This window comes from Eucyclogobius newberryi, unplaced genomic scaffold, assembly GCF_026437365.1.
Source record: "Eucyclogobius newberryi isolate DKJ021-1_F unplaced genomic scaffold, fEucNew1.0.hap1 SCAF_18, whole genome shotgun sequence".
Taxonomy (NCBI): Eukaryota; Metazoa; Chordata; class Actinopteri; order Gobiiformes; family Gobiidae; genus Eucyclogobius; species Eucyclogobius newberryi.
In genome coordinates this window covers 3,258,709-3,283,708 of record NW_027315812.1, presented here as the reverse complement: position 1 = coordinate 3,283,708, position 25,000 = coordinate 3,258,709, and the positions used below count along the sequence as shown (strand labels likewise).

The following is a 25,000-nucleotide window of genomic DNA, read 5'->3' as shown; positions in this document are numbered from 1 at the left end:
AGAAGAAGAAGAAGAAGAAGAAAGAAAGAAAGAATAATATTCCGATGCGAAAACAATGTTTCCCATTTTTCAAATATCATAAACTATACATTTTCGGAAAGCGCTCGCGCTTTCCTACCTCATGGTGTGGGTCCCTGGTCACTGACGGGTACTTTCGATAATTTTGAGTGGGCTCCGCCCACTTTGTGTTTTTGGCCCTCTAAACAGTAATAATGTTCAATTTTTGCATTACATGCTTATATGCACGGAACATGCAAGAGATGGGGAACGTATTCGTGAGCTACTTAGCGCAAATGAGTGCTTTATATGGGGATGACGACCGCGAAGCGGTCGTCATCCCAATGTAAAGTGCTCGTTTAGTGCGAACTTTTGCACGGGCTTCGCCCGTTTACAACGGTAATGTTCCATTTTCCTACAACTAATTAGTATGCACGGGGCGTGCATGAGTGAAGGAGTGCGTTAGTGAGTGTTTGGAAGTGGGCGAGCGCTTCGCGCTCGATTTCGTGCGCACTACGTGCGCACTTTCGCAGCCGTGCTTCGCACGGCCTTACGAGATTAATAGGCCTCTCGCCAGCTTGTGGCGCTCGGGCCTGATAATAATAACTTTTATTTATATAGCGCTTTTCAGTGACCCAAAGACGCTGAACATACTAAAAAGGGGGGGTATTTACAGACAGGGGGGACAACACGTACAGAACACATTAATATACAGATAAAATGAACAAGACAGAAGAAGTAGAGAGAAAAAGATGGGGATGTAACAGGGGGTAGAAGAGTAGACAATGGGGTAGAGGAGGCTAGGGGTAGGGGAGGTCATAGGCTTGGGTGAAGAGGTATGTTTTTAGGCGGGATTTGAATGTTGTGAGTGAGGGAGAGTGGCGGACAGGTTGGGGGAGGGAGTTCCAGAGTCGGGGTGCTGTTCGGGAGAATGCTCTGTCGCCAAAAGTTTTGAGTCGGGATGTTGGTGCAGTCAGGGTGAGAGAGGAGGAGGATCGGAGAGCTCGGGAGGGGCGGTGGGGGATGAGGAGGTCAGACAGGTAGGGGGGGGGGGCAAGGTGGTGAAGAGCTTTGAAGGTGAGGAGGAGTATTTTAAAGTTTATGCGCTGCTTGATGGGGAGCCAATGGAGAGAGCGAAGAACGGGAGTGATGTGATCACGGGACCGGGTGTGGGTGAGGAGGCGGGCAGCGGAGTTTTGGACCATTTGGAGTCTATGGAGGGAATGGGAGGAGATGCCAGTGAGGAGGGAGTTGCAGTAGTCAAGGCGGGAGGAGATGAAGGCATGGATGAGGGATTCAGCAGCGGGGAGGGTGAGGCAGTGTCGGATTGTGGCGATGTGGCGGAGGTGGAAGTATGAGGTCTTGACAATGTGGCTGACATGGGGAGTGAAGGAGAGGGTGGGGTCCATGATGACACCGAGATTGCGTACCAGGGTAGAGGGGGTGATGGTCGAGGTGTCGATGCTGAGTGAAAAGGGACCAGTTTTATTGAGAGTGGATTTGGTGCCAATGAGGAGGAGCTCTGTTTTGTCACTGTTCAGTTTGAGGAAGTTGAGAGTGAGCCATGATTTTATTGTAGAGATGCAGGTTTGGATGTGGGTGAGGGGAGGGTTTTGGGTGTGGCTGAGGGGAGGGTGTGGGTGTGGGTGTGGCTGAGGGGAGGGTGTAGGTGTGGGTGTGGGTGTGGCTGAGGGGAGGGTGTGGGTGTGGCTGAGGGGAGGGTTTTGGGTGGATTTGGTGGTGAGGTATATCTGGGTGTCGTCAGCGTAGCAGTGAAAGTCCAGGTTGAGTTGGCGGAGGATGTGACCAAGGGGGAAGATGTAGCAGATGAAGAGGAGGGGGCCGAGGACTGAGCCCTGGGGGACCCCCTGCGTTACTGGGGAGAGGGTGGATGAGTGACCGGAGAGGGAAATGAACTCTTGCCTGTTGGTGAGGTAGGATGTGAGCCAGTCAAGTGCAGAGCCCTCAACACCCAGTTGGCGCAGCCTTTGTAGGAGGATGGAATGGTTTATAGTGTCAAAGGCTGCGCTGAGGTCTAGTAGTAACAGGATGTTGAGGGCCCCGGAGTCACTCACCAGGTACTCTCACTCACCAGGTACTCTCACTCACCAGGTACTCTCACTCACCAGGTACTCTCACTCACCAGGTACTCTCACTCACCAGGTACTCTCACTCACCAGGTACTCTCACTCCTACTATCAGGCCCGAGCGCCACATCCTGGTGAGAGGCCTGTTAGTGCTGTAAGGCTGCTAAAGTGCGCATGAAATCGAGCGCAAAGCGTTCACCCACTTCCAAACTCTGCACACTCCTCCTGTCTCGCTCCTGTCTCGCTCCTGCCTCGCTCCTGTCTCGCTCCTGCCTCGCTCTTGTCTCGCTCCTGTCTCGCTCCTGCCTCGCTCTTGTCTCGCTCCTGTCTCGCTCCTGTCTCGCTCCTTTCTCGCTCCTGTCTCGCTCCTGCCTCGCTCTTGTCTCGCTCCTGTCTCGCTCCTGCCTCGCTCTTGTCTCGCTCCTGTCTCGCTCCTTTCTCGCTCCTGCCTCGCTCCTGTCTCGCTCCTGCCTCGCTCCTGTCTCGCTCCTGTCTCGCTCTTGTCTCGCTCTTGTCTCGCTCCTGTCTCGCTCCTGTCTCGCTCCTGCCTCGCTCTTGTCTCGCTCCTGTCTCGCTCCTGTCTCGCTCCTTTCTCGCTCCTGTCTCGCTCCTGTCTCGCTCCTGTCTCGCTCCTGCCTCGCTCTTGTCTCGCTCCTGTCTCGCTCCTGTCTCGCTCCTGTCTCGCTCCTTTCTCGCTCCTGTCTCGCTCCTGTCTCGCTCCTGCCTCGCTCCTTTCTCGCTCCTGTCTCGCTCCTGTCTCGCTCCTGTCTCGCTCTTGTCTCGCTCTTGTCTCGCTCCTGTCTCGCTCCTGTCTCGCTCCTGTCTCGCTCCTGCCTCGCTCTTGTCTCGCTCCTGTCTCGCTCCTTTCTCGCTCCTGTCTCGCTCCTGTCTCGCTCCTGTCTCGCTCCTTTCTCGCTCCTGTCTCGCTCCTGTCTCGCTCCTGTCTCGCTCCTGTCTCGCTCCTGTCTCGCTCTTGTCTCGCTCTTGTCTCGCTCCTGTCTCGCTCCTGTCTCGCTCCTGCCTCGCTCTTGTCTCGCTCCTGTCTCGCTCTTGTCTCGCTCCTTTCTCGCTCCTTTCTCGCTCCTGTCTCGCTCCTGTCTCGCTCCTGTCTCTATCCTGTCTCGCTCCTGTATCGCTCCTGTCTCCCTCTTGTCTCGCTCCTGTCTCGCTCATGTCTCGCTCCTGTCTCGCTCTTGTCTCGCTCTTGTCTCGCTCCTGTCTCGCTCCTGCCTCGCTCCTGTCTCGCTCCTGTCTCGCTCCTGTCTCGCTCCTGTCTCGCTCTTGTCTCGCTCCTGTCTCGCTCCTGTCTCGCTCCTGTCTCGCTCTTGTCTCGCTCTTGTCTCGCTCTTGTCTCGCTCCTGTCTCGCTCTTGTCTCGCTCTTGTCTCGCTCTTGTCTCGCTTTTGGCTCGCTCCTGTCTTGCTCTTGTCTCGCTCCTGTCTCGCTCCTGTCTCGCTCTTGTCTCGCTCTTGTCTCGCTCTTGTCTCGCTCCTGTCTAGCTCCTGTCTAGCTCTTGTCTCGCTCCTGTCTCGCTCCTGTCTCGCTCCTGTCTCGCTCTTGTCTCGCTCCTGTCTCGCTCCTGTCTCGCTCTTGTCTCGCTCCTGTCTCGCTCTTGTCTCGCTCCTGTCTCGCTCCTGTCTCGCTCCTTTCTCGCTCTTGTCTCGCTCTTGTCTCGCTCTTGTCTCGCTCCTGTCTCGCTCCTGTCTCGCTCTTGTCTCGCTCTTGTCTCGCTCCTGTCTCGCTCTTGTCTCGCTCCTTTCTCGCTCCTTTCTCGCTCCTGTCTCGCTCCTGTCTCGCTCCTGTCTCGCTCTTGTCTCGCTCTTGTCTCGCTCCTTTCTCGCTCCTGTCTCGCTCCTGTCTCGCCCCTGTCTCGCTCCTGTCTCGCTCCTGTCTCGCTCTTGTCTCGCTCCTGTCTCGCTCCTGCCTCGCTCCTGTCTCGCTCCTGTCTCGCTCTTGTCTCGCTCCTTTCTCGCTCCTTTCTCGCTCCTGTCTCGTTCCTGTCTCGCTCCTGTCTCGCTCCTGTCTCGCTCCTGTCTCGCTCTTGTCTCGCTCCTGTCTCGCTCCTGTCTCGCTCTTGTCTCGCTCCTGTCTCGCTCCTGTCTCGCTCCTTTCTCGCTCTTGTCTCGCTCTTGTCTCGCTCCTGTCTCGCTCTTGTCTCGCTCTTGTCTCGCTCTTGTCTCGCTCCTGTCTCGCTCTTGTCTCGCTCCTGTCTCGCTCTTGTCTCGCTCTTGTCTCGCTCCTTTCTCGCTCTTGTCTCGCTCCTGTCTAGCTCCTGTCTCGCTCTTGTCTCGCTCTTGTCTCGCTCTCATCTCGCTCCTGTCTCGCTCCTGTCTCGCTCTTGTCTCGCTCCTGTCTCGCTCTTGTCTCGCTCCTTTCTCGCTCCTGTCTCGCTCCTGTCTCGCTCTTGTCTCGCTCTTGTCTCGCTCCTTTCTAGCTCCTGTCTCGCTCTTGTCTCGCTCTTGTCTCGCTCCTGTCTCGCTCCTGTCTCGCTCTTGTCTCGCTCTTGTCTCGCTCCTGTCTCGCTCCTGTCTCGCTCTTGTCTCGCTCTTGTCTCGCTCTTGTCTCGCTCCTGTCTCGCTCTTGTCTCGCTCTTGTCTCGCTCTTGTCTCGCTCCTTTCTCGCTCCTGTCTCGCTCCTGTCTCGCTCTTGTCTCGCTCTTGTCTCGCTCCTGTCTAGCTCCTGTCTCGCTCTTGTCTCGCTCTTGTCTCGCTCTTGTCTCGCTCTTGTCTCGCTCTTGTCTCGCTCCTGTCTCGCTCTTGTCTCGCTCTTGTCTCGCTCCTGTCTCGCTCTTGTCTCGCTCCTTTCTCGCTCCTGTCTCGCTCCTGTCTCGCTCCTGTCTCGCTCTTGTCTCGCTCTTGTCTCGCTCCTTTCTCGCTCCTGTCTCGCTCCTGTCTCGCTCTTGTCTCGCTCTTGTCTCGCTCCTGTCTCGCTCTTGTCTCGCTCTTGTCTCGCTCTTGTCTCGCTCCTTTCTCGCTCCTGTCTCGCTCCTGTCTCGCTCTTGTCTCGCTCTTGTCTCGCTCTTGTCTCGCTCTTGTCTCGCTCCTGTCTAGCTCCTGTCTCGCTCTTGTCTCGCTCTTGTCTCGCTCTTGTCTCGCTCTTGTCTCGCTCCTGTCTCGCTCCTGTCTCGCTCTTGTCTCGCTCTTGTCTCGCTCTTGTCTCGCTCCTTTCTCGCTCCTTTCTCGCTCCTGTCTCGCTCCTGTCTCGCTCCTGTCTCGCTCCTTTCTCGCTCTTGTCTCGCTCTTGTCTCGCTCTTGTCTCGCTCCTGTCTCGCTCCTGTCTCGCTCCTGTCTCGCTCTTGTCTCGCTCTTGTCTCGCTCTTGTCTCGCTCCTGTCTAGCTCCTGTCTCGCTCTTGTCTCGCTCTTGTCTCGCTCTTGTCTCGCTCCTGTCTCGCTCTTGTCTCGCTCTTGTCTCGCTCTTGTCTCGCTCTTGTCTCGCTCCTTTCTCGCTCCTTTCTCGCTCCTGTCTCGCTCCTGTCTCGCTCTTGTCTCGCTCCTGTCTCGCTCCTGTCTCGCTCCTTTCTCGCTCTTGTCTCGCTCTTGTCTCGCTCCTGTCTCGCTCTTGTCTCGCTCTTGTCTCGCTCTTGTCTCGCTCCTGTCTCGCTCCTGTCTCGCTCCTGTCTCGCTCCTGTCTCGCTCTTGTCTCGCTCTTGTCTCGCTCCTGTCTAGCTCCTGTCTCGCTCTTGTCTCGCTCTTGTCTCGCTCTTGTCTCGCTCTTGTCTCGCTCCTGTCTCGCTCCTGTCTCGCTCCTGTCTCGCTCTTGTCTCGCTCCTTTCTCGCTCCTGTCTCGCTCCTGTCTCGCTCCTGTCTCGCTCCTGTCTCGCTCTTGTCTCGCTCTTGTCTCGCTCCTTTCTCGCTCCTGTCTCGCTCCTGTCTCGCTCCTGTCTCGCTCTTGTCTCGCTCTTGTCTCGCTCTTGTCTCGCTCCTGTCTCGCTCTTGTCTCGCTCTTGTCTCGCTCTTGTCTCGCTCCTTTCTCGCTCCTGTCTCGCTCCTGTCTCGCTCTTGTCTCGCTCTTGTCTCGCTCTTGTCTCGCTCCTGTCTAGCTCCTGTCTCGCTCTTGTCTCGCTCTTGTCTCGCTCTTGTCTCGCTCTTGTCTCGCTCCTGTCTCGCTCCTGTCTCGCTCTTGTCTCGCTCTTGTCTCGCTCTTGTCTCGCTCCTTTCTCGCTCCTTTCTCGCTCCTTTCTCGCTCCTGTCTCGCTCCTTTCTCGCTCCTGTCTCGCTCCTGTCTCGCTCCTGCCTCGCTCCTGCCTCGCTCCTTTCTCGCTCCTGTCTCGCTCCTGTCTCGCTCCTGTCTCGCTCCTGTCTCGCTCCTGTCTCGCTCTTGTCTCGCTCTTGTCTCGCTCCTGTCTCGCTCCTGTCTCGCTCCTGCCTCGCTCTTGTCTCGCTCCTGTCTCGCTCTTGTCTCGCTCCTGTCTCGCTCCTGTCTCGCTCCTGTCTCGCTCTCGTCTCGCTCCTGTCTCGCTCCTGTCTCACTCCTGTCTCGCTCTTGTCTCGCTCCTGTCTCGCTCCTTTCTCGCTCCTGTCTCGCTCCTGTCTCGCTCTTGTCTCGCTCCTGTCTCGCTCCTTTCTAGCTCCTGTCTCGCTCTTGTCTCGCTCTTGTCTCGCTCTTGTCTCGCTCCTGTCTCGCTCCTGTCTCGCTCTTGTCTCGCTCCTGTCTCGCTCCCGTCTCGCTCCTGTCTCGCTCTTGTCTCGCTCCTGTCTCGCTCCTGTCTCGCTCCTGTCTCGCTCTCGTCTCGCTCCTGTCTCGCTCCTGTCTCGCTCCTGTCTCGCTCTTGTCTCGCTCCTGTCTCGCTCCTTTCTCGCTCCTGTCTCGCTCCTGTCTCGCTCTTGTCTCGCTCTTGTCTCGCTCCTTTCTAGCTCCTGTCTCGCTCTTGTCTCGCTCTTGTCTCGCTCTTGTCTCGCTCCTGTCTCGCTCCTGTCTCGCTCTTGTCTCGCTCTTGTCTCGCTCCTGTCTCGCTCCTGTCTCGCTCTTGTCTCGCTCTTGTCTCGCTCCTTTCTCGCTCCTGTCTCGCTCCTGTCTCGCTCCTTTCTCGCTCCTGTCTCGCTCCTGTCTCGCTCTTGTCTCGCTCTTGTCTCGCTCTTGTCTCGCTCCTGTCTCGCTCTTGTCTCGCTCTTGTCTCGCTCCTTTCTCGCTCCTGTCTCGCTCCTGTCTCGCTCCTGTCTCGCTCTTGTCTCGCTCTTGTCTCGCTCCTGTCTAGCTCCTGTCTCGCTCTTGTCTCGCTCTTGTCTCGCTCTTGTCTCGCTCTTGTCTCGCTCCTGTCTCGCTCCTGTCTCGCTCTTGTCTCGCTCTTGTCTCGCTCTTGTCTCGCTCCTTTCTCGCTCCTTTCTCGCTCCTGTCTCGCTCCTGTCTCGCTCCTGTCTCGCTCTTGTCTCGCTCCTGTCTCGCTCCTGTCTCGCTCCTGTCTCGCTCCTTTCTCGCTCTTGTCTCGCTCTTGTCTCGCTCCTGTCTCGCTCTTGTCTCGCTCTTGTCTCGCTCCTGTCTCGCTCCTGTCTCGCTCCTGTCTCGCTCTTGTCTCGCTCTTGTCTCGCTCTTGTCTCGCTCCTGTCTAGCTCCTGTCTCGCTCTTGTCTCGCTCTTGTCTCGCTCTTGTCTCGCTCTTGTCTCGCTCTTGTCTCGCTCCTGTCTCGCTCCTGTCTCGCTCCTGTCTCGCTCCTTTCTCGCTCCTGTCTCGCTCCTGTCTCGCTCCTGTCTCGCTCCTGTCTCGCTCTTGTCTCGCTCTTGTCTCGCTCCTTTCTCGCTCCTGTCTCGCTCCTGTCTCGCTCTTGTCTCGCTCTTGTCTCGCTCTTGTCTCGCTCCTGTCTCGCTCTTGTCTCGCTCTTGTCTCGCTCTTGTCTCGCTCCTTTCTCGCTCCTGTCTCGCTCTTGTCTCGCTCTTGTCTCGCTCCTGTCTAGCTCCTGTCTCGCTCTTGTCTCGCTCTTGTCTCGCTCTTGTCTCGCTCTTGTCTCGCTCCTGTCTCGCTCCTGTCTCGCTCTTGTCTCGCTCTTGTCTCGCTCCTTTCTCGCTCCTTTCTCGCTCCTGTCTCGCTCCTGTCTCGCTCTTGTCTCGCTCCTGTCTCGCTCCTGTCTCGCTCCTGTCTCGCTCCTTTCTCGCTCTTGTCTCGCTCTTGTCTCGCTCCTGTCTCGCTCCTGTCTCGCTCCTGTCTCGCTCTTGTCTCGCTCCTGTCTCGCTCTTGTCTCGCTCCTTTCTCGCTCCTGTCTCGCTCCTGTCTCGCTCCTGTCTCGCTCCTGTCTCGCTCCCGTCTCGCTCCCGTCTCGCTCTTGTCTCGCTCCTGTCTCGCTCCTGTCTCGCTCCTGTCTCGCTCTCGTCTCGCTCCTGTCTCGCTCCTGTCTCGCTCCTGTCTCGCTCTTGTCTCGCTCCTGTCTCGCTCCTTTCTCGCTCCTGTCTCGCTCCTGTCTCGCTCTTGTCTCGCTCTTGTCTCGCTCCTTTCTAGCTCCTGTCTCGCTCCTGTCTCGCTCTTGTCTCGCTCCTGTCTCGCTCCTGTCTCGCTCTTGTCTCGCTCTTGTCTCGCTCCTGTCTCGCTCCTGTCTCGCTCTTGTCTCGCTCTTGTCTCGCTCCTTTCTCGCTCCTGTCTCGCTCCTGTCTCGCTCTTGTCTCGCTCTTGTCTCGCTCTTGTCTCGCTCCCGTCTCGCTCTTGTCTCGCTCTTGTCTCGCTCTTGTCTCGCTCCTTTCTCGCTCCTGTCTCGCTCCTGTCTCGCTCTTGTCTCGCTCTTGTCTCGCTCTTGTCTCGCTCCTGTCTAGCTCCTGTCTCGCTCTTGTCTCGCTCTTGTCTCGCTCTTGTCTCGCTCTTGTCTCGCTCTTGTCTCGCTCCTGTCTCGCTCCTGTCTCGCTCCTGTCTCGCTCCTTTCTCGCTCCTGTCTCGCTCCTGTCTCGCTCCTGTCTCGCTCCTGTCTCGCTCTTGTCTCGCTCTTGTCTCGCTCCTTTCTCGCTCCTGTCTCGCTCCTGTCTCGCTCTTGTCTCGCTCTTGTCTCGCTCTTGTCTCGCTCCTGTCTCGCTCTTGTCTCGCTCTTGTCTCGCTCCTTTCTCGCTCCTGTCTCGCTCCTGTCTCGCTCTTGTCTCGCTCTTGTCTCGCTCTTGTCTCGCTCCTGTCTAGCTCCTGTCTCGCTCTTGTCTCGCTCTTGTCTCGCTCTTGTCTCGCTCCTGTCTCGCTCCTGTCTCGCTCTTGTCTCGCTCTTGTCTCGCTCTTGTCTCGCTCCTTTCTCGCTCCTTTCTCGCTCCTGTCTCGCTCCTGTCTCGCTCTTGTCTCGCTCCTGTCTCGCTCCTGTCTCGCTCCTGTCTCGCTCCTGTCTCGCTCCTTTCTCGCTCTTGTCTCGCTCTTGTCTCGCTCCTGTCTCGCTCCTGTCTCGCTCCTGTCTCGCTCTTGTCTCGCTCTTGTCTCGCTCCTTTCTCGCTCCTGTCTCGCTCCTGTCTCGCTCCTGTCTCGCTCCTGTCTCGCTCCCGTCTCGCTCCCGTCTCGCTCTTGTCTCGCTCCTGTCTCGCTCCTGTCTCGCTCCTGTCTCGCTCTCGTCTCGCTCCTGTCTCGCTCCTGTCTCGCTCTTGTCTCGCTCCTGTCTCGCTCCTTTCTCGCTCCTGTCTCGCTCCTGTCTCGCTCTTGTCTCGCTCCTTTCTAGCTCCTGTCTCGCTCCTGTCTCGCTCTTGTCTCGCTCTTGTCTCGCTCCTGTCTCGCTCCTGTCTCGCTCTTGTCTCGCTCTTGTCTCGCTCCTGTCTCGCTCCTGTCTCGCTCTTGTCTCGCTCTTGTCTCGCTCCTTTCTCGCTCCTGTCTCGCTCCTGTCTCGCTCTTGTCTCGCTCTTGTCTCGCTCTTGTCTCGCTCCCGTCTCGCTCTTGTCTCGCTCTTGTCTCGCTCTTGTCTCGCTCCTTTCTCGCTCCTGTCTCGCTCCTGTCTCGCTCTTGTCTCGCTCTTGTCTCGCTCTTGTCTCGCTCCTGTCTAGCTCCTGTCTCGCTCTTGTCTCGCTCTTGTCTCGCTCTTGTCTCGCTCCTGTCTCGCTCCTGTCTCGCTCTTGTCTCGTTCTTGTCTCGCTCCTTTCTCGCTCCTGTCTCGCTCCTGTCTCGCTCTTGTCTCGCTCCTTTCTCGCTCCTGTCTCGCTCCTGTCTCGCTCTTGTCTCGCTCTTGTCTCGCTCTTGTCTCGCTCCTGTCTCGCTCTTGTCTCGCTCTTGTCTCGCTCTTGTCTCGCTCTTGTCTCGCTCCTTTCTCGCTCCTGTCTCGCTCTTGTCTCGCTCTTGTCTCGCTCTTGTCTCGCTCTTGTCTCGCTCTTGTCTCGCTCCTGTCTCGCTCCTGTCTCGCTCTTGTCTCGCTCTTGTCTCGCTCCTTTCTCGCTCCTTTCTCGCTCCTGTCTCGCTCCTGTCTCGCTCCTGTCTCGCTCTTGTCTCGCTCCTGTCTCGCTCCTGTCTCGCTCCTGTCTCGCTCCTTTCTCGCTCTTGTCTCGCTCTTGTCTCGCTCCTGTCTCGCTCTTGTCTCGCTCTTGTCTTGCTCTTGTCTCGCTCCTGTCTCGCTCTTGTCTCGCTCCTTTCTCGCTCCTGTCTCGCTCCTGTCTCGCTCTTGTCTCGCTCCTGTCTCGCTCCTGTCTCGCTCTTGTCTCGCTCTTGTCTCGCTCCTGTCTCGCTCCTGTCTCGCTCCTGTCTCGCTCCTGTCTCGCTCCTGTCTCGCTCTTGTCTCGCTCTTGTCTCGCTCCTGTCTCGCTCTTGTCTCGCTCTTGTCTCGCTCCTGTCTCGCTCCTGTCTCGCTCCTTTCTCGCTCCTGTCTCGCTCCTGTCTTGCTCCTGCCTCGCTCTTGTCTCGCTCTTGTCTTGCTCTTGTCTCGCTCCTGTCTAGCTCCTGTCTCGCTCTTGTCTCGCTCTTGTCTCGCTCTCGTCTCGCTCCTGTCTCGCTCCTGTCTCGCTCTTGTCTCGCTCCTGTCTCGCTCCTGTCTCGCTCCTGTCTCGCTCTTGTCTCGCTCTTGTCTCGCTCTTGTCTCGCTCCTTTCTCGCTCCTGTCTCGCTCCTGTCTCGCTCATGTCTCGCTCTTGTCTCGCTCTTGTCTCGCTCCTTTCTAGCTCCTGTCTCGCTCTTGTCTCGCTCCTGTCTCGCTCCTGTCTCGCTCTTGTCTCGCTCTTGTCTCACTCCTGTCTCGCTCCTGTCTCGCTCTTGTCTCGCTCTTGTCTCGCTCCTTTCTCGCTCCTGTCTCGCTCCTGTCTCGCTCTTGTCTCGCTCTTGTCTCGCTCCTGTCTCGCTCTTGTCTCGCTCTTGTCTCGCTCTTGTCTCGCTCTTGTCTCGCTCCTTTCTCGCTCCTGTCTCGCTCTTGTCTCGCTCTTGTCTCGCTCTTGTCTCGCTCCTGTCTAGCTCCTGTCTCGCTCTTGTCTCGCTCTTGTCTCGCTCTTGTCTCGCTCTTGTCTCGCTCTTGTCTCACTCTTGTCTCGCTCCTGTCTCGCTCCTGTCTCGCTCTTGTCTCGCTCTTGTCTCGCTCTTGTCTCGCTCCTTTCTCGCTCCTGTCTCGCTCCTGTCTCGCTCCTGTCTCGCTCTTGCCAAGTGAAGTTCTGGTGCGTCGAGCGTTTGACGTCATTCCTCGTCCATTAGTGTCACTCAAGGCGCCGGAGGCAAGAAAATGTCTGTCCATCAAACCTGCACTTATTACACTAACCCACGAGTTCTGAGGAGGGAACCAGGACTAAACCAGGTCTAAACCGGGTCTAAACCAGGTCTAAACCAAAATGAAGTGCTGGTATCGGTTTATTCTTTCTAATATTCATTTAATATCAAATTGATAATTACAAATGCATGTTTTGCGTCTCGTTTCCCTTTCATTTTTAGCCTTGTGTTCAGTGTTTTCACTTAAACTAAAACATCTTAAATCCTGGTCTGACCTTAAACTAAACTTCTGAGTCCGTGAGGTTCTACAAATGTGTAGTTTACATGTTCTGAGACGGATGGGCTCTTGGACTCGTTGAACAGTCCATGTTTCTTCTCTCACAGCGTTTAAAATACTTACATATGTTAAATAAAACCTCATTTGAGAGACATCTTTTTAAAATGCTTCTGTGTTTACATATTTCCTCTGTTCGTCAAGCGTTTCCTCATCCATCGTCCTCCAGATCCTCACAAATCCCCCTCACCTCCTAAATCTGGTCCTGGTCCTGGTCCTGGTCCTGGTCCTGGTCCAGCTCTGGTCCTGGTCCTGGTCCTGGCTCTGGCTCTGGCTCTGGCTCTGGTCCTGGTCCTGGTCCTGGTCCTTGTCCTGGTCCTTGTCCTGGTCCTGGTCCTTGTCCTGGTCCAGCTCTGGTCCTGGTCCAGCTCTGGTCCTGGTCCAGCTCTGGTCCTAGTCCTGGTCCTGGTCCTGGTCGGGCTCTGGTCCTGGTCCTGGTCCTGGTCCTGGTCGGGCTCTGGTCCTGGCTCTGGTCCTAGTCCAGCTCTGGTCCTGGTCCTAGTCCTAGTCCAGCTCTGGTCCTGGTTCTGGTTCTGGTTCTGGTTCTGGTCCAGCTCTGGTCCTGGTCCAGCTCTTGCTCTTGCTCTGATCCTGGTCCAGCTCTGGTCCTGGTCCAGGTCTTGGTCCTGGTTCTGGTTCTGGTTCTGGTCCTGGTCCTGGTCCTGGTCCAGCTTTGGTCCTGGTCCAGTTCTGGTCCTGGTCCTGGTCCTGGTCCTGGTCCAGCTCTGGTCCTGGTCCTGGTCCTGGTCCTGGTCCAGCTCTGGTCCTGGTCCTGGTCCGGGGGTCTTTAGGGGCCCGTTTCAGTCCGGGTTCCTGAGTGTGGGGACATGTTTCTTCTGGTCTCCAGAGGCTCGTTTCTCATGGACGCAGGACGTTTCTGCTCCAGACTCACGTTAAAGAGTCGTCTTTATATAATAATAATAATAATAATAATAATAATAATAATAATAATAATAATAATAATAATAATAATAATAATAATAATAATAATAATAATAATAATAATAATAATAATAAATATAGCCGCAAGCGGCAATGATCGGCCCTCGCCACGCCGCCGCCACACCGCCGCCACGCCGCAAGAGGAGGGGGCGCTAACGCGCCCCAATTGTCCTTTTATCACGCCTACTGCTGAATCTGTGACGCTGTCACATCTTCTCCCCTTTGTTTTACCATCAAAAAGCAATTTTATTTTGAATTCTTGGCAAAATGTGCGGCTTTGCCGCACAGACACCGTGACTCTTTGAATGAAAATGTGGATAACTTTTGATGGTCCTGAAGATGAGTCTCACCAAATTTCAGGTTAATAGGGCTGACGCCCTGGGAGGAGTTTGTGAAAGTCTAAAGTGTAAACATGTTCTGGCCCCATTGGAATAACATGGGAGGTTTCGGTCATCGTTACGGCAACGCCATAACAATTATGACATGGGTCTCATTGACTTTTTTGATGGGGATGCTAAAATTGAGTTGTGTGTCAAATTTCATATAATTTCGCAAAACTAAACATTTAACCTCCATATAATATCTGTAGGGGGCGCTGTGGCGCCAAATGAATTTATTTCACTTCAAGTAGGTTTAGGGCAAAGAGTTTAACAACTGATTCTAATTTGACGCAATTGGGACTTTATCTGCGCAAACGGCAGAAATTTTAAATATGGGAGATTTCTGAAATTTTAGTTACAGTTTGCGGCTTCGCCGCACAGAGACCGTGAGAGGTATCAATGTAATTTGGATAACTTTTGATGTCCCACTCCTCAGTAGCATTTTCACCAAATTTCAGCTTTTTAGGGCCAACGCCCTGGGAGGAGTTCGTAAAAGTACGACGTTTGGAAAAACTCCGAAGTCATGTTTAGCCATTTTTGAAGTAATATGGCCGACATTTGGTTCGGGGGACGGCGTTGCCGTAATAATATTTTTTACTTCTCTTGTCACCATCTACCTCTGCGCCAAATTTCATGATTCTACGATCAGATTTTTTTTGGGTCATTTCCCATCTCTCAATGCATTTTTGGTACATTTGGTGGCGCTGACGCGCCAATTTTTTTTATTTTAGAAAAGGGAAATAGCCAGAATGTAGAGAGGCACGATTTTTAGAGGTGTGCAAATTTTTGTGACTTTTCGTCAATGTTCACTGGGTGAAAAATAGGGGGGTTGGTCCCGAGAAGAAGAAGAAGAAGAAGAAAGAAAGAAAGAAAGAAAGAATAATATTCCGATGCGAAAACAATGTTTCCCATTTTTCAAATATCATAAACTATACATTTTCGGAAAGCGCTCGCGCTTTCCTACCTCATGGTGTTGGTCCCTGGTCACTGACGGGTACTTTCGATAATTTTGAGTGGGCTCCGCCCACTTTGTGTTTTTGGCCCTCTATACAGTAATAATGTTCAATTTTTGCATTACATGCTTATATGCACGGAACATGCAAGAGATGGGGAACGTATTCGTGAGCTACTTAGCGCAAATGAGTGCTTTATATGGAGATGACGACCGCTTCGCGGTCGTCATCCCAATGTAATGTGCTCGTTTAGTGCGAACTTTTGCACGGGCTTCGCCCGTTTACAACGGTAATGTTCCATTTTCCTACAACTAATTAGTATGCACGGGGCGTGCATGAGTGGAGGAGTGCGTTAGTGAGTGTTTGGAAGTGGGCGAGCGCTTCGCGCTCGATTTCGTGCGCACTACGTGCGCACTTTCGCAGCCGTGCTTCGCACGGCCTTACGAGATTAATAGGCCTCTCGCCAGCTTGTGGCGCTCGGGCCTAATAATATGTTATAAGAATATTACATTCTGTTTCAGATTATAACATTTTGTAATTGTTTTTATATTTTACTACAACTTCAGTTTGTTCTAAAGCTGCAACAGTTAAAAACGTTAGAGTTTGGATTAAACACGCTCACGTGTCAAAGACACAAAGGAGAAGCCATAGAACTGACCACATGTGTTTATGTCCAGGGCTTTCGGACGTCGGACGGACACATTGTGGTCGCCGCGGGAAACGACTTGCAGTTTGTCCGAGTCTGTCAGGTAAACGAGGCCAAACTGAGGAAGTTAATTGTGTTTGAGTTGAAGTATCCTTTATCTCCCCTGCGGTTAGCAAACAAGCTAATGCTAACAACAACAACAAAATCTACTGAAGTTTAAATGTAGTGATGTGACTGAGGTTGTTGTTTACGTCCTGTGGTTCAGGTTGTTGTTTACTTCCTGTGTTGTTTACTTTCTGTGTTGTTTACTTTCTGTGTTGTTGTTGTTTACTTACTGTGGTGTTTACTTACTGTGGTGTTTACTTCCTGTGGTGTTGTTGTTTACTTCCTGTGTTGTTGGTGTTTACTTCCTGTGGTGTTTACTTCATGCGGTGTCGTTGTTTACTTCCTGTGGTGTTGGTGTTTACTTCGTGTGGTGTTGTTGTTTACTTCCTGTGGTGTTGGTGTTTACTTCGTGTGGTGTTGTTGTTTACTTCGTGTGGTGTTGTTGTTTACTTACTGTGGTGTTTACTTCATGTGGTGTTGTGTTTACTTCCTGTAGTGTTGTTGTTTACTTCCTGTGGTGTTGTTGTTTACTTCCTGTGGTGTTGTTTAGTTCATGTGTTGTTGTTGTTTACTTCCTGTGGTGTTGTTGTTTACTTCCTGTGTTGTTGGTGTTTACTTCCTTTGGTGTTTACTTCCTGTGGTGTTGTCGTTTACTTACTGTGGTGTTGTTGTTGTTTACTTCCTGTGGTGTTTACTTCCTGTGGTGTTGGTGTCTACTTCCAGTGTTGTTGGTGTTTACTTCCTTTGGTGTTGTTGTTTACTTCCTTTGGTGTTGTTGTTTACTTCCTTTGGTGTTGTTGTTTACTTCCAGTGTTGTTGGTGTTTACTTCCTGTGTTGTTGTTTACTTCCTGTGGTGTCTTTGTTTACTTCCTGTGGCGTTTACTTCCTGTGGTGGTGGTGTTTACTTCCTGTGGTGTTTACTTCGTGTGGTGTTGTTGTTTACTTCCTGTGGTGTTTACTTCCTGTGGTGTTGTTGTTTACTTCCTGTGGTGTTTACTTCCTGTGGTGTTGTTGTTCACTTCCTGTGTTGTTGGTGTTTACTTTCTGTGGTGTTTACTTCCAGTGTTGTTGGTGTTTACTTCCTGTGGTGTTGTTGTTTACTTCCAGTGTTGTTGTTTACTTCCTGTGGTGTTGTTTACTTCCTGTGTTGTTGTTGTTTACTTCCTGTGGTGTTGTTGTTTTCTTCCGGTGTTGTTGTTGTTTACTTCCTGTGTTGTTGTTGTTTACTTCCTGTGTTTGTGTTTACTTCCTGTGTTGTTTGTGTTTACTTCCTGTGTTGTTGGTGTTTACTTCCTGTGTTGTTGGTGTTTACTTCCTGTGGTTTTTACTTCCTGTTGTGTTGTTGTTTACTTCCTGTGGTGTTGTTGTTTACTTCCTGTGTTGTTGGTGTTTACTTCCTGTGGTGTTTACTTCATGTGGTGTTGTTGTTTACTTCCTGTGGTGTTGTTGTTTACTTCCTGTGTTGTTGGTGTTTACTTCCTGTGGTGTTTACTTTCTGTGGTGTTTACTTCCTTTGTTGTTGTTTACTTCCTGTGGTGTTTACTTCCTGTGGTGTTTACTTCCTGTGGTGTTGTTGTTTACTTCCTTTACTTCCTGTGGTGTTGTTGTTTTACTTCCTGTGGTGTTGTTGTTTACTTCCTGTGGTGTTGTTGTTTACTTCCTGTGGTGTTGTTGTTTACTTCCTGTGCTGCAGGTTCTTGGTCTGGAGCGTCTGACGCTGGAGCTCAAATACAAAACCAACAAACTCCGAGTCCAGAACAGGGCGGAGCTTCTGCCGCTGCTGTCACAGAGGTGAGACCGCGCCGCGCTGTGATTGGTGGACTTTAGTCACGTGCTCCGGCCTCTCATTGGTGGGTGTGTCCAGGTTTGCCCAGGAGGCGACGTGTGATTGGCTGAAGAGGTTTGAGGCCTCAGGAGTTCCGGTCGGACCAATCAACAGCGTCCAGCAGATTTTCTCTGACCCTCAGGTGAGTCCGGACGCAAAAAGTCACATCGAAAGTAAAGAGCGACTTGACCACATGAGAGGGTGAACCACCAGGGGGCGCTGTGAGGCTAAAGACCACATGAGAGGGTGAACCACCAGGGGGCGCTGTGAGGCTAAAGACCACATGAGAAGGTGAACCACCAGGGGGCGCTGTGAGGCTAAAGACCACATGAGAGGGTGAACCACCAGGGGGCGCTGTGAGGCTAAAGACCACATGAGAGGGTGAACCACCAGGGGGCGCTGTGAGGCTAAAGACCACATGAGAGGGTGAACCACCAGGGGGCGCTGTGAGGCTAAAGACCACATGAGAGGGTGAACCACCAGGGGGCGCTGTGAGGCTAAAGACCACATGAGAGGGTGAACCACCAGGGGGCGCTGTGAGGCTAAAGACCACATGAGAGGGTGAACCACCAGGGGGCGCTGTGAGGCTAAAGACCACATGAGAGGGTGAACCACCAGGGGGCGCTGTGAGGCTAAAGACTACATGAGAGGGTGAACCACCAGGGGGCGCTGTGAGGCTAAAGACCACATGAGAGGGTGAACCACCAGGGGGCGCTGTGAGGCTAAAGACCACATGTCTCTGTAAGGACTTTAAAAACACGGAGGAACACAACCTCATGACATCAGCAGGGAGATGCGTGCTTCAACGAGCTGGTTTAGTCCTGGTTTAGTCCTGGTTTAGTCCTGGTTTAGACCTGGTGTCATGCTTTGCTTTTTATTGCATATTTGTGTCTCACAGGGGACCCTTTAGGACTAGACCCTTTAGGACAAGACCCTTTAGGACAAGACCCTTTAGGACAAGACCCTTTAGGACTAGACCCTTTAGGACAAGACCCTTTAGGACAAGACCCTTTAGGACAAGACCCTTTAGGACTAGATCCTTTAGAACTAGACCCTTTAGGACAAGACCCTTTAGGACTAGACCCTTTAGGACAAGACCCTTTAGGACAAGACCCTTTAGGACTAGACCCTTTAGGACTAGACCCTTTAGGACAAGACCCTTTAGGACAAGACCCTTTAGGACAAGACCCTTTAGGACTAGACCCTTTAGGACAAGACCCTTTAGGACAAGACCCTTTAGGACTAGATCCTTTAGGACTAGACCCTTTAGGACTAGACCCTTAAGGACTAGACCCTTTAGGACAAGACCCTTTAGGACTAGACCCTTTAGGACTAGACCCTTTAGGACAAGACCCTTTAGGACAAGACCCTTTAGGACTAGATCCTTTAGGACTAGACCCTTTAGGACAAGACCCTTTAGGACAAGACCCTTTAGGACTAGATCCTTTAGGACTAGACCCTTTAGGACAAGACCCTTTAGGACTAGACCCTTTAGGACTAGACCCTTTAGGACAAGACCCTTTAGGACAAGACCCTTTAGGACAAGACCCTTTAGGACAAGACCCTTTAGGACAAGACCCTTTAGGACTACACCCTTTAGAACTAGACCCTTTAGGTCTAGACCCTTTAGGACAAGACCCTTTAGGACTAGACCCTTTAGGACAAGACCCTTTAGGACTAGACCCTTTAGGACAAGACCCTTTAGGACAAGACCCTTTAGGACAACACCCTTTAGGACTACACCCTTTAGAACTAGACCCTTTAGGACTAGACCCTTTAGGACAAGACCCTTTAGGACAAGACCCTTTAGGACTAGACCCTTTAGGACTAGACCCTTTAGGACAAGACCCTTTAGGACTACACCCTTTAGAACTAGACCCTTTAGGACAAGACCCTTTAGGACAAGACCCTTTAGGACAAGACCCTTTAGGACTAGACCCTTTAGGACAAGACCCTTTAGGACTAGACCCTTTAGGACAAGACCCTTTAGGACTAGACCCTTTAGGACAAGACCCTTTAGGACAAGACCCTTTAGGACAAGACCCTTTAGGACAAGACCCTTTAGGACTAGACCCTTTAGGACTAGACCCTTTAGGACAAGACCCTTTAGGACAAGACCCTTTAGGACTAGACCCTTTAGGACAAGACCCTTTAGGACAAGACCCTTTAGGACTACACCCTTTAGAACTAGACCCTTTAGGACAAGACCCTTTAGGACTAGACCCTTTAGGACTGAACCAGTGGAAACGTGGCTCACACATGTTCAGCTGAAATGTCTCTGAATTCCGAGGAGATCGTTCTAACCTGGATCTGTCCAAGTGAAGGAGACGAGTGAGTCCTCAGTGACTCTGCTCCAGCCAGAGCGTCCCAAACATGGACCCCCGGCCCCTGCCCCGGCCCCGGCACCTGCTCCTGCCCCGGCCCCTGCCCCGGCTCCTGAGAGTACAATGTAAACGTAAAAAGGATTCTATGTTAAATGTACTCAGTCACACAAGTACTTTTACTTTAGTACTTTGCTCCTCTGGCTCTAAATCTGTCACGACCTTTAGTTTGTGTCACTCTGACCTCTGGAAATATAGACTAGAGATAAATCCACCCACAGTTCAGTGTCACTATGACCCACTCACGCCGGAGCAGGACTAAACCAGGACTAAACCAGGACTAAACCAGGACTAAACCAGGTCTAAACCAGGACTAAACCAGGACTAAACCAGGACTAAACCAGGACTAAGCCAGGACTAAACCAGGTCTAAACCAGGACTAAACCAGGTCTAAACCAGGACTAAACCAGGACTAAACCAGGACTAAACCAGGTCTAAACCAGGACTAAACCAGGACTAAACCAGGACTAAGCCAGGACTAAACCAGGTCTAAACCAGGACTAAACCAGGACTAAACCAGGTCTAAACCAGCTCTAAACCATGACTAAACCAAGTCTAAGCCAGCTCTAAACCAGAACTAAACCATGACTAAACCAAGTCTAAGCCAGCTCTAAACCAGAACTAAACCAGGACTAAACCAGGTCTAACCAGGACCAAACCAAGTCTAAGCCAGCTCTAAACCAGAACTAAACCAGGACTAAACCAGGTCTAACCAGGACCAAACCAGAGAAACAGAGAAACGGCGTCCATCCTTCACTGTCCCTCGCGCTCAGGTCCAGGTCCAGGTCTTTCACGTCTGTAATAGTCTTGAAAAGGGAGAAAAGGTCTAGTCTCGACTCTAGAATCATCTTTTTGTTCATAATTCAGACACAGGTCCAGCTCTTCTCAAATGTCTTTTAAATGTCTCAGTGTTCAGAAGACTTGTCTCCTTTTCCCAGTCCGTCCCTGACCGCTCCGTCCTCGACCACGCTCGTGAACCTGGACCGGGCTTTTGTTTTTGTCCCTGTCAAGTCCCTGAAACCGGATCGTCCCGTAGTCCGGCTTTAGTTCTGGACTCGCTCATTAATCATGGTTCTGACAGTCCAGACTGACCGGAGGTCTTGTCCATCAAACTCACATAAACAGAGATGGATCTTGTCCCGGGGCAAGTCCCGGGGCAAGTCCCGGGGCAAGTCCCGGGGCAAGTCCCGGGGCAAGTCCCGGGGCAAGTCCAGCTTTAGTCTTAGTCCCGCATTAGTCTTAGTCCCGCATTAGTCTTAGTCCCGCATTAGTCTTAGTCCCGCTTTAGTCTTAGTCCCGCATTAGTCTTAGTCCCGCTTTAGTCTCAGTCCCGCTTTAGTCTCAGTCCCGCTTTAGTCTTAGTCCCGCATTAGTCTTAGTCCCGCTGTAGTCTCAGTCCCGCTTTAGTCTCAGTCCCGCATTAGTCTTAGTCCCGCTTTAGTCTCAGTCCCGCTTTAGTCTCAGTCCCGCATTAGTCTTAGTCCCGCTTTAGTCTCAGTCCCGCTTTAGTCTCAGTCCCGCTTTAGTCTCAGTCCCGCTTTAGTCTTAGTCCCGCATTAGTCTTAGTCCCGCTTTAGTCTCAGTCCCGCTTTAGTCTCAGTCCCGCATTAGTCTTAGTCCCGCTTTAGTCTCAGTCCCGCTTTAGTCTCAGTCCCGCTTTAGTCTTAGTCCCGCATTAGTCTTAGTCCCGCTTTAGTCTCAGTCCCGCATTAGTCTCAGTCCCGCTTTAGTCTCAGTCCCGCTTTAGTCTTAGTCCCGCATTAGTCTTAGTCCCGCTTTAGTCTCAGTCTCAGTCCCGCTTTAGTCTTAGTCCCGCTTTAGTCTTAGTCTCAGTCCCGCTTTAGTCTCAGTCTCAGTCTCGCTTTAGTCTCAGTCTCAGTCCCGCTTTAGTCTCAGTCTCAGTCCCGCTTTAGTCTTAGTCCCGCATTAGTCTTAGTCCCGCTTTAGTCTCAGTCTCAGTCCCGCTTTAGTCTTAGTCCCGCTTTAGTCTCAGTCTCAGTCCCGCTTTAGTCTCAGTCCCGCTTTAGCTCAGTCCTGCATTAGTCTTAGTCCCGCATTAGTCTTAGTCCTGCTTTAGTCTCAGTCCCGCTTTAGTCTCAGTCCCGCATTAGTCTTAGTCCCGCATTAGTCTCAGTCCCGCTTTAGTCTCAGTCTCAGTCCCGCTTTAGTCTCAGTCCCGCTTTAGCTCAGTCCTGCATTAGTCTTAGTCCCGCATTAGTCTTAGTCCTGCTTTAGTCTCAGTCCCGCTTTAGTCTCAGTCCCGCATTAGTCTTAGTCCCGCATTAGTCTTAGTCCTGCTTTAGTCTCAGTCTCAGTCCCGCTTTAGTCTCAGTCCCGCTTTAGTCTTAGTCCCGCTTTAGTCTTAGTCCCGCATTAGTCTTAGTCCCGCATTAGTCTCAGTCCCGCATTAGTCTTAGTCCCGCATTAGTCTTAGTCCTGCTTTAGTCTCAGTCTCAGTCCCGCTTTAGTCTCAGTCCCGCTTTAGTCTTAGTCCTGCTTTAGTCTCAGTCCCGCTTTAGTCTCAGTCCCGCATTAGTCTTAGTCCCGCATTAGTCTTAGTCCTGCTTTAGTCTCAGTCTCAGTCCCGCTTTAGTCTCAGTCCCGCTTTAGTCTTAGTCCCGCATTAGTCTTAGTCCCGCTTTAGTCTCAGTCTCAGTCCCGCTTTAGTCTCAGTCCCGTTTTAGTCTCAGTCTCAGTCCCGCTTTAGTCTTAGTCCCGCATTAGTCTTAGTCCCGCATTAGTCTTAGTCCCGCTTTAGTCTCAGTCTCAGTCCCGCTTTAGTCTCAGTCCCGCTTTAGTCTTAGTCCCGCATTAGTCTTAGTCCCGCATTAGTCTTAGTCCCGCTTTAGTCTCAGTCTCAGTCCCGCTTTAGTCTCAGTCCCGCTTTAGTCTTAGTCCCGCTTTAGTCTTAGTCCCGCATTAGTCTTAGTCCCGCATTAGTCTTAGTCCCGCTTTAGTCTCAGTCTCAGTCCCGCTTTAGTCTCAGTCCCGCTTTAGTCTTATTTGGAAACAGGAAGTCCTTCTTTGGGCTTGTACTGTTTTTATCATCTTTATTCTGATTCTTTATTCTGAGTGTTTTAATAAAACTCTGAGCCGCACCTGCTTCCAAAGCCTCGTAAAAGCCCGTCCAGACCCTCTGTAGTCCGGCCGTAGACCTGGTCTTTGTCAGTCCCACCTCAGAGTCTTCTTTAGACCTGTTTCAGTCCCACAAATCTGGACTTTCAATGTTTTTTCCACACGTCCAGCGGTCACAGCCAAGTCACTTCAGGACAGAAAGGATTAGTTTACAATAACAGGACCAGAACTGGACCAGGACCAGGACCAGGACCCTGACGTGACTCAACAGGGACCAAAACAGGACTAAATCAGGATTGACCGTAAACCTGCTGTAATGTTGAGTAAACCAGGACTGGACCAGGTCAAGATAAAACCTGAACTAAAGTGTGGACTAAACCAGGACTAAACCAGGACTAAACCAGGACTAAATACATATTTTTTCCTCAGTTTTTCCACAGCCACTGAAATCTAACTCCAAATGAATTATACAAGTGTGTTAAAAGCTAATAAATACATGATAGATAAATACATTTTCCATAACCTGAGACCTTTAAATTCAGGCCCTGGTCCCGGTCCCGGTCCTGGTCCCGGTCCTGGTCCCGGTCCCGGTGTCAGTCTTGGCTTGGGTCTTGGTTCAGTTCTGGGCTGGTCCGTCGTTTCCTCCCTCAGGCCTTTTAAACTCCTACACTCTCATAAAACCTTCTGTTCAATCTGAGGCTCATTCACGGCTTGTTTAAGATCCAACCGAACCCGGCCGAGGCCTGGTTTAGTCCTGGTTTAGTCCTGGTTTAGTCCTGGTTTAGACCTGGTTTAGTCCTGGTTTAGTCCTGGTTTAGACCTGGTTTAGTCCTGGTTTAGACCTGGTTTAGTCCTGGTTTAGTCCTGGTTAAGTCCTGGTTTAGACCTGGTTTAGTCCTGGTTTAGTCCTGGTTTAGTCCTGGTTTAGTCCTGGTTTAGTCCTGGTTTAGTCCTGGGTTAGTTCTGGTTTAGTCCTGGTTTAGACCTGGTTTAGTCCTGGTTAAGTCCTGGTTTAGACCTGGTTTAGTCCTGGTTTAGTCCTGGTTTAGTCCTGGTTTAGTCCTGGTTTAGTCCTGGTTTAGTCCTGGGTTAGTTCTGGTTTAGTCCTGGTTTAGACCTGGTTTAGACCTGGTTTAGTCCTGGTTTAGTCCTGGTTTAGTCCTGGTTTAGTCCTGGTTTAGCCCTGGTTTAATATTGGTTTAGACCTGGTTTAGTTCTGGTTTAGTCCTGGTTTAGACCTGGTTTAGTTCTGGTTTAGTCCTGGTTTAGCCCTGGTTTAATATTGGTTTAGTCCTGGTTTAGTCCTGGTTTAATCCTGGTTTAGTCCTGGTTTAGTCCTGGTTTAATCCTGGTTTAGTCCTGGTTTAGTCCTGGTTTAGTCCTGGTTTAATCCTGGTTTAATCCTGGTTTAGTCCTGGTTTAGTCCTGGTTTAATCCTGGTTTAGTCCTGGTTTAGTCCTGGTTTAGTCCTGGTTTAATATTGTTTTTATCCTGGTTTAGTCCTGGTTTAGTCCTGGTTTAATCCTGGTTTAGTCCTGGTTTAGTCCTGGTTTAATCCTGGTTTAGTCCTGGTTTAGTCCTGGTTTAGTCCTGGTTTAATATTGTTTTTATCCTGGTTTAGTCCTGGTTTAATCCTGGTTTAGTCCTGCTTTATATTCCAAAGCAGCTGTATTTCCTGCTTTGTCCAGTGGGGGGCGATTGAAGCCCTTCACTCGAGTCCAGTGAACTGGACCCGGGCCAGGACTGGGACTCTGGACTGAAAGGACTTGGGGAGGGTCTGTTTGTGTGTACACAGAGTCTGTCCCCCGAGCGGGACAAACAACAGCCCCTCTGACCTGGTCCTGGGTCCAGGCCGGGGGTCCAGGCCGGGGGTCCAGGCTGGGGTCAGGGCCGGGGTCAGGGCCGGGGTCAGGGCCGGGGGTCCAGGCCGGGGTCAGGGCCGGGGTCAGGGCCGGGGTCAGGGCCGGGGTCAGGGCCGGGGTCAGGGCCGGGGGTCCAGGCCGGGGGTCAGGGCCGGGGTCAGGGCCGGGGTCAGGGCCGGGGTCAGGGCCGGGGGTCCAGGCCAGGGTCAGGGCCGGGGTCAGGGCCGGGGTCAGGGCCGGGGTCAGGGCCGGGGTCAGGGCCGGGGGTCCAGGCCGGGGGTCAGGGCCGGGGTCAGGGCCGGGGTCTGGGCCGGGGTCCAGGTTGGGGTCAGGGTCGGGGCCGGGGTCCAGGCCGGGGTCAGGGCCGGGGTCCGGGCCGGGGTCCAGGCCGGGGTCCAGGCCGGGGTCGGGGCCGGGGTCAGGGCCGGGGTCCAGACCGGGGTTGGGGCCGGGGTCCGGGCCGGGGTCGGGGTCCGGCAAAACTGTCCGTTGCTATTGTAATGCGTGCGTCCAGTTTGCCGTAACCCGACCGACTTGGTAAAGAAATTGCTGACTGGAATTTTTTTTAGCAGCTTTGTCAAAGTGACGCCAAATATTAGTTTCTCTTTCAAAAAAGCGCCGCGTTGAATAATTAGCATGAACAACATACAACATGAGCGCGTTACTATAGCGACGGTGTCTCTAGTCTCTCTAGTCTCCCTAGTCTCTCCATTCTCTCTAGTCTCTCTAGTCTCTCCATTCTCTCTAGTCTCTTTAGTCTCTCCATTCTCTCTAGTCTCTCTAGTCTCTCCATTCTCTCTAGTCTCTCCATTCTCTCTAGTCTCTCTAGTCTCTCTAGTCTCTCCATTCTCTCTAGTC

The 25,000-nt window shown here is 52.5% G+C and overlaps 1 protein-coding gene across 1 annotated transcript in view; it reads left to right on the top strand.

Moving 5' to 3' along the window:
• The window catches only part of sugct (succinyl-CoA:glutarate-CoA transferase), a 185,532-nt gene that overhangs the window by 28,289 nt on the left and 132,243 nt on the right, over positions 1–25,000 (top strand). Inside the window, exons 10-12 of the mRNA XM_072450388.1 lie at positions 14,925–14,996; positions 16,693–16,790; positions 16,864–16,966. Of these exons, the coding sequence (XP_072306489.1) occupies positions 14,925–14,996; positions 16,693–16,790; positions 16,864–16,966 (273 nt within the window). The remainder of the gene's footprint in view (positions 1–14,924; positions 14,997–16,692; positions 16,791–16,863; positions 16,967–25,000) is intronic.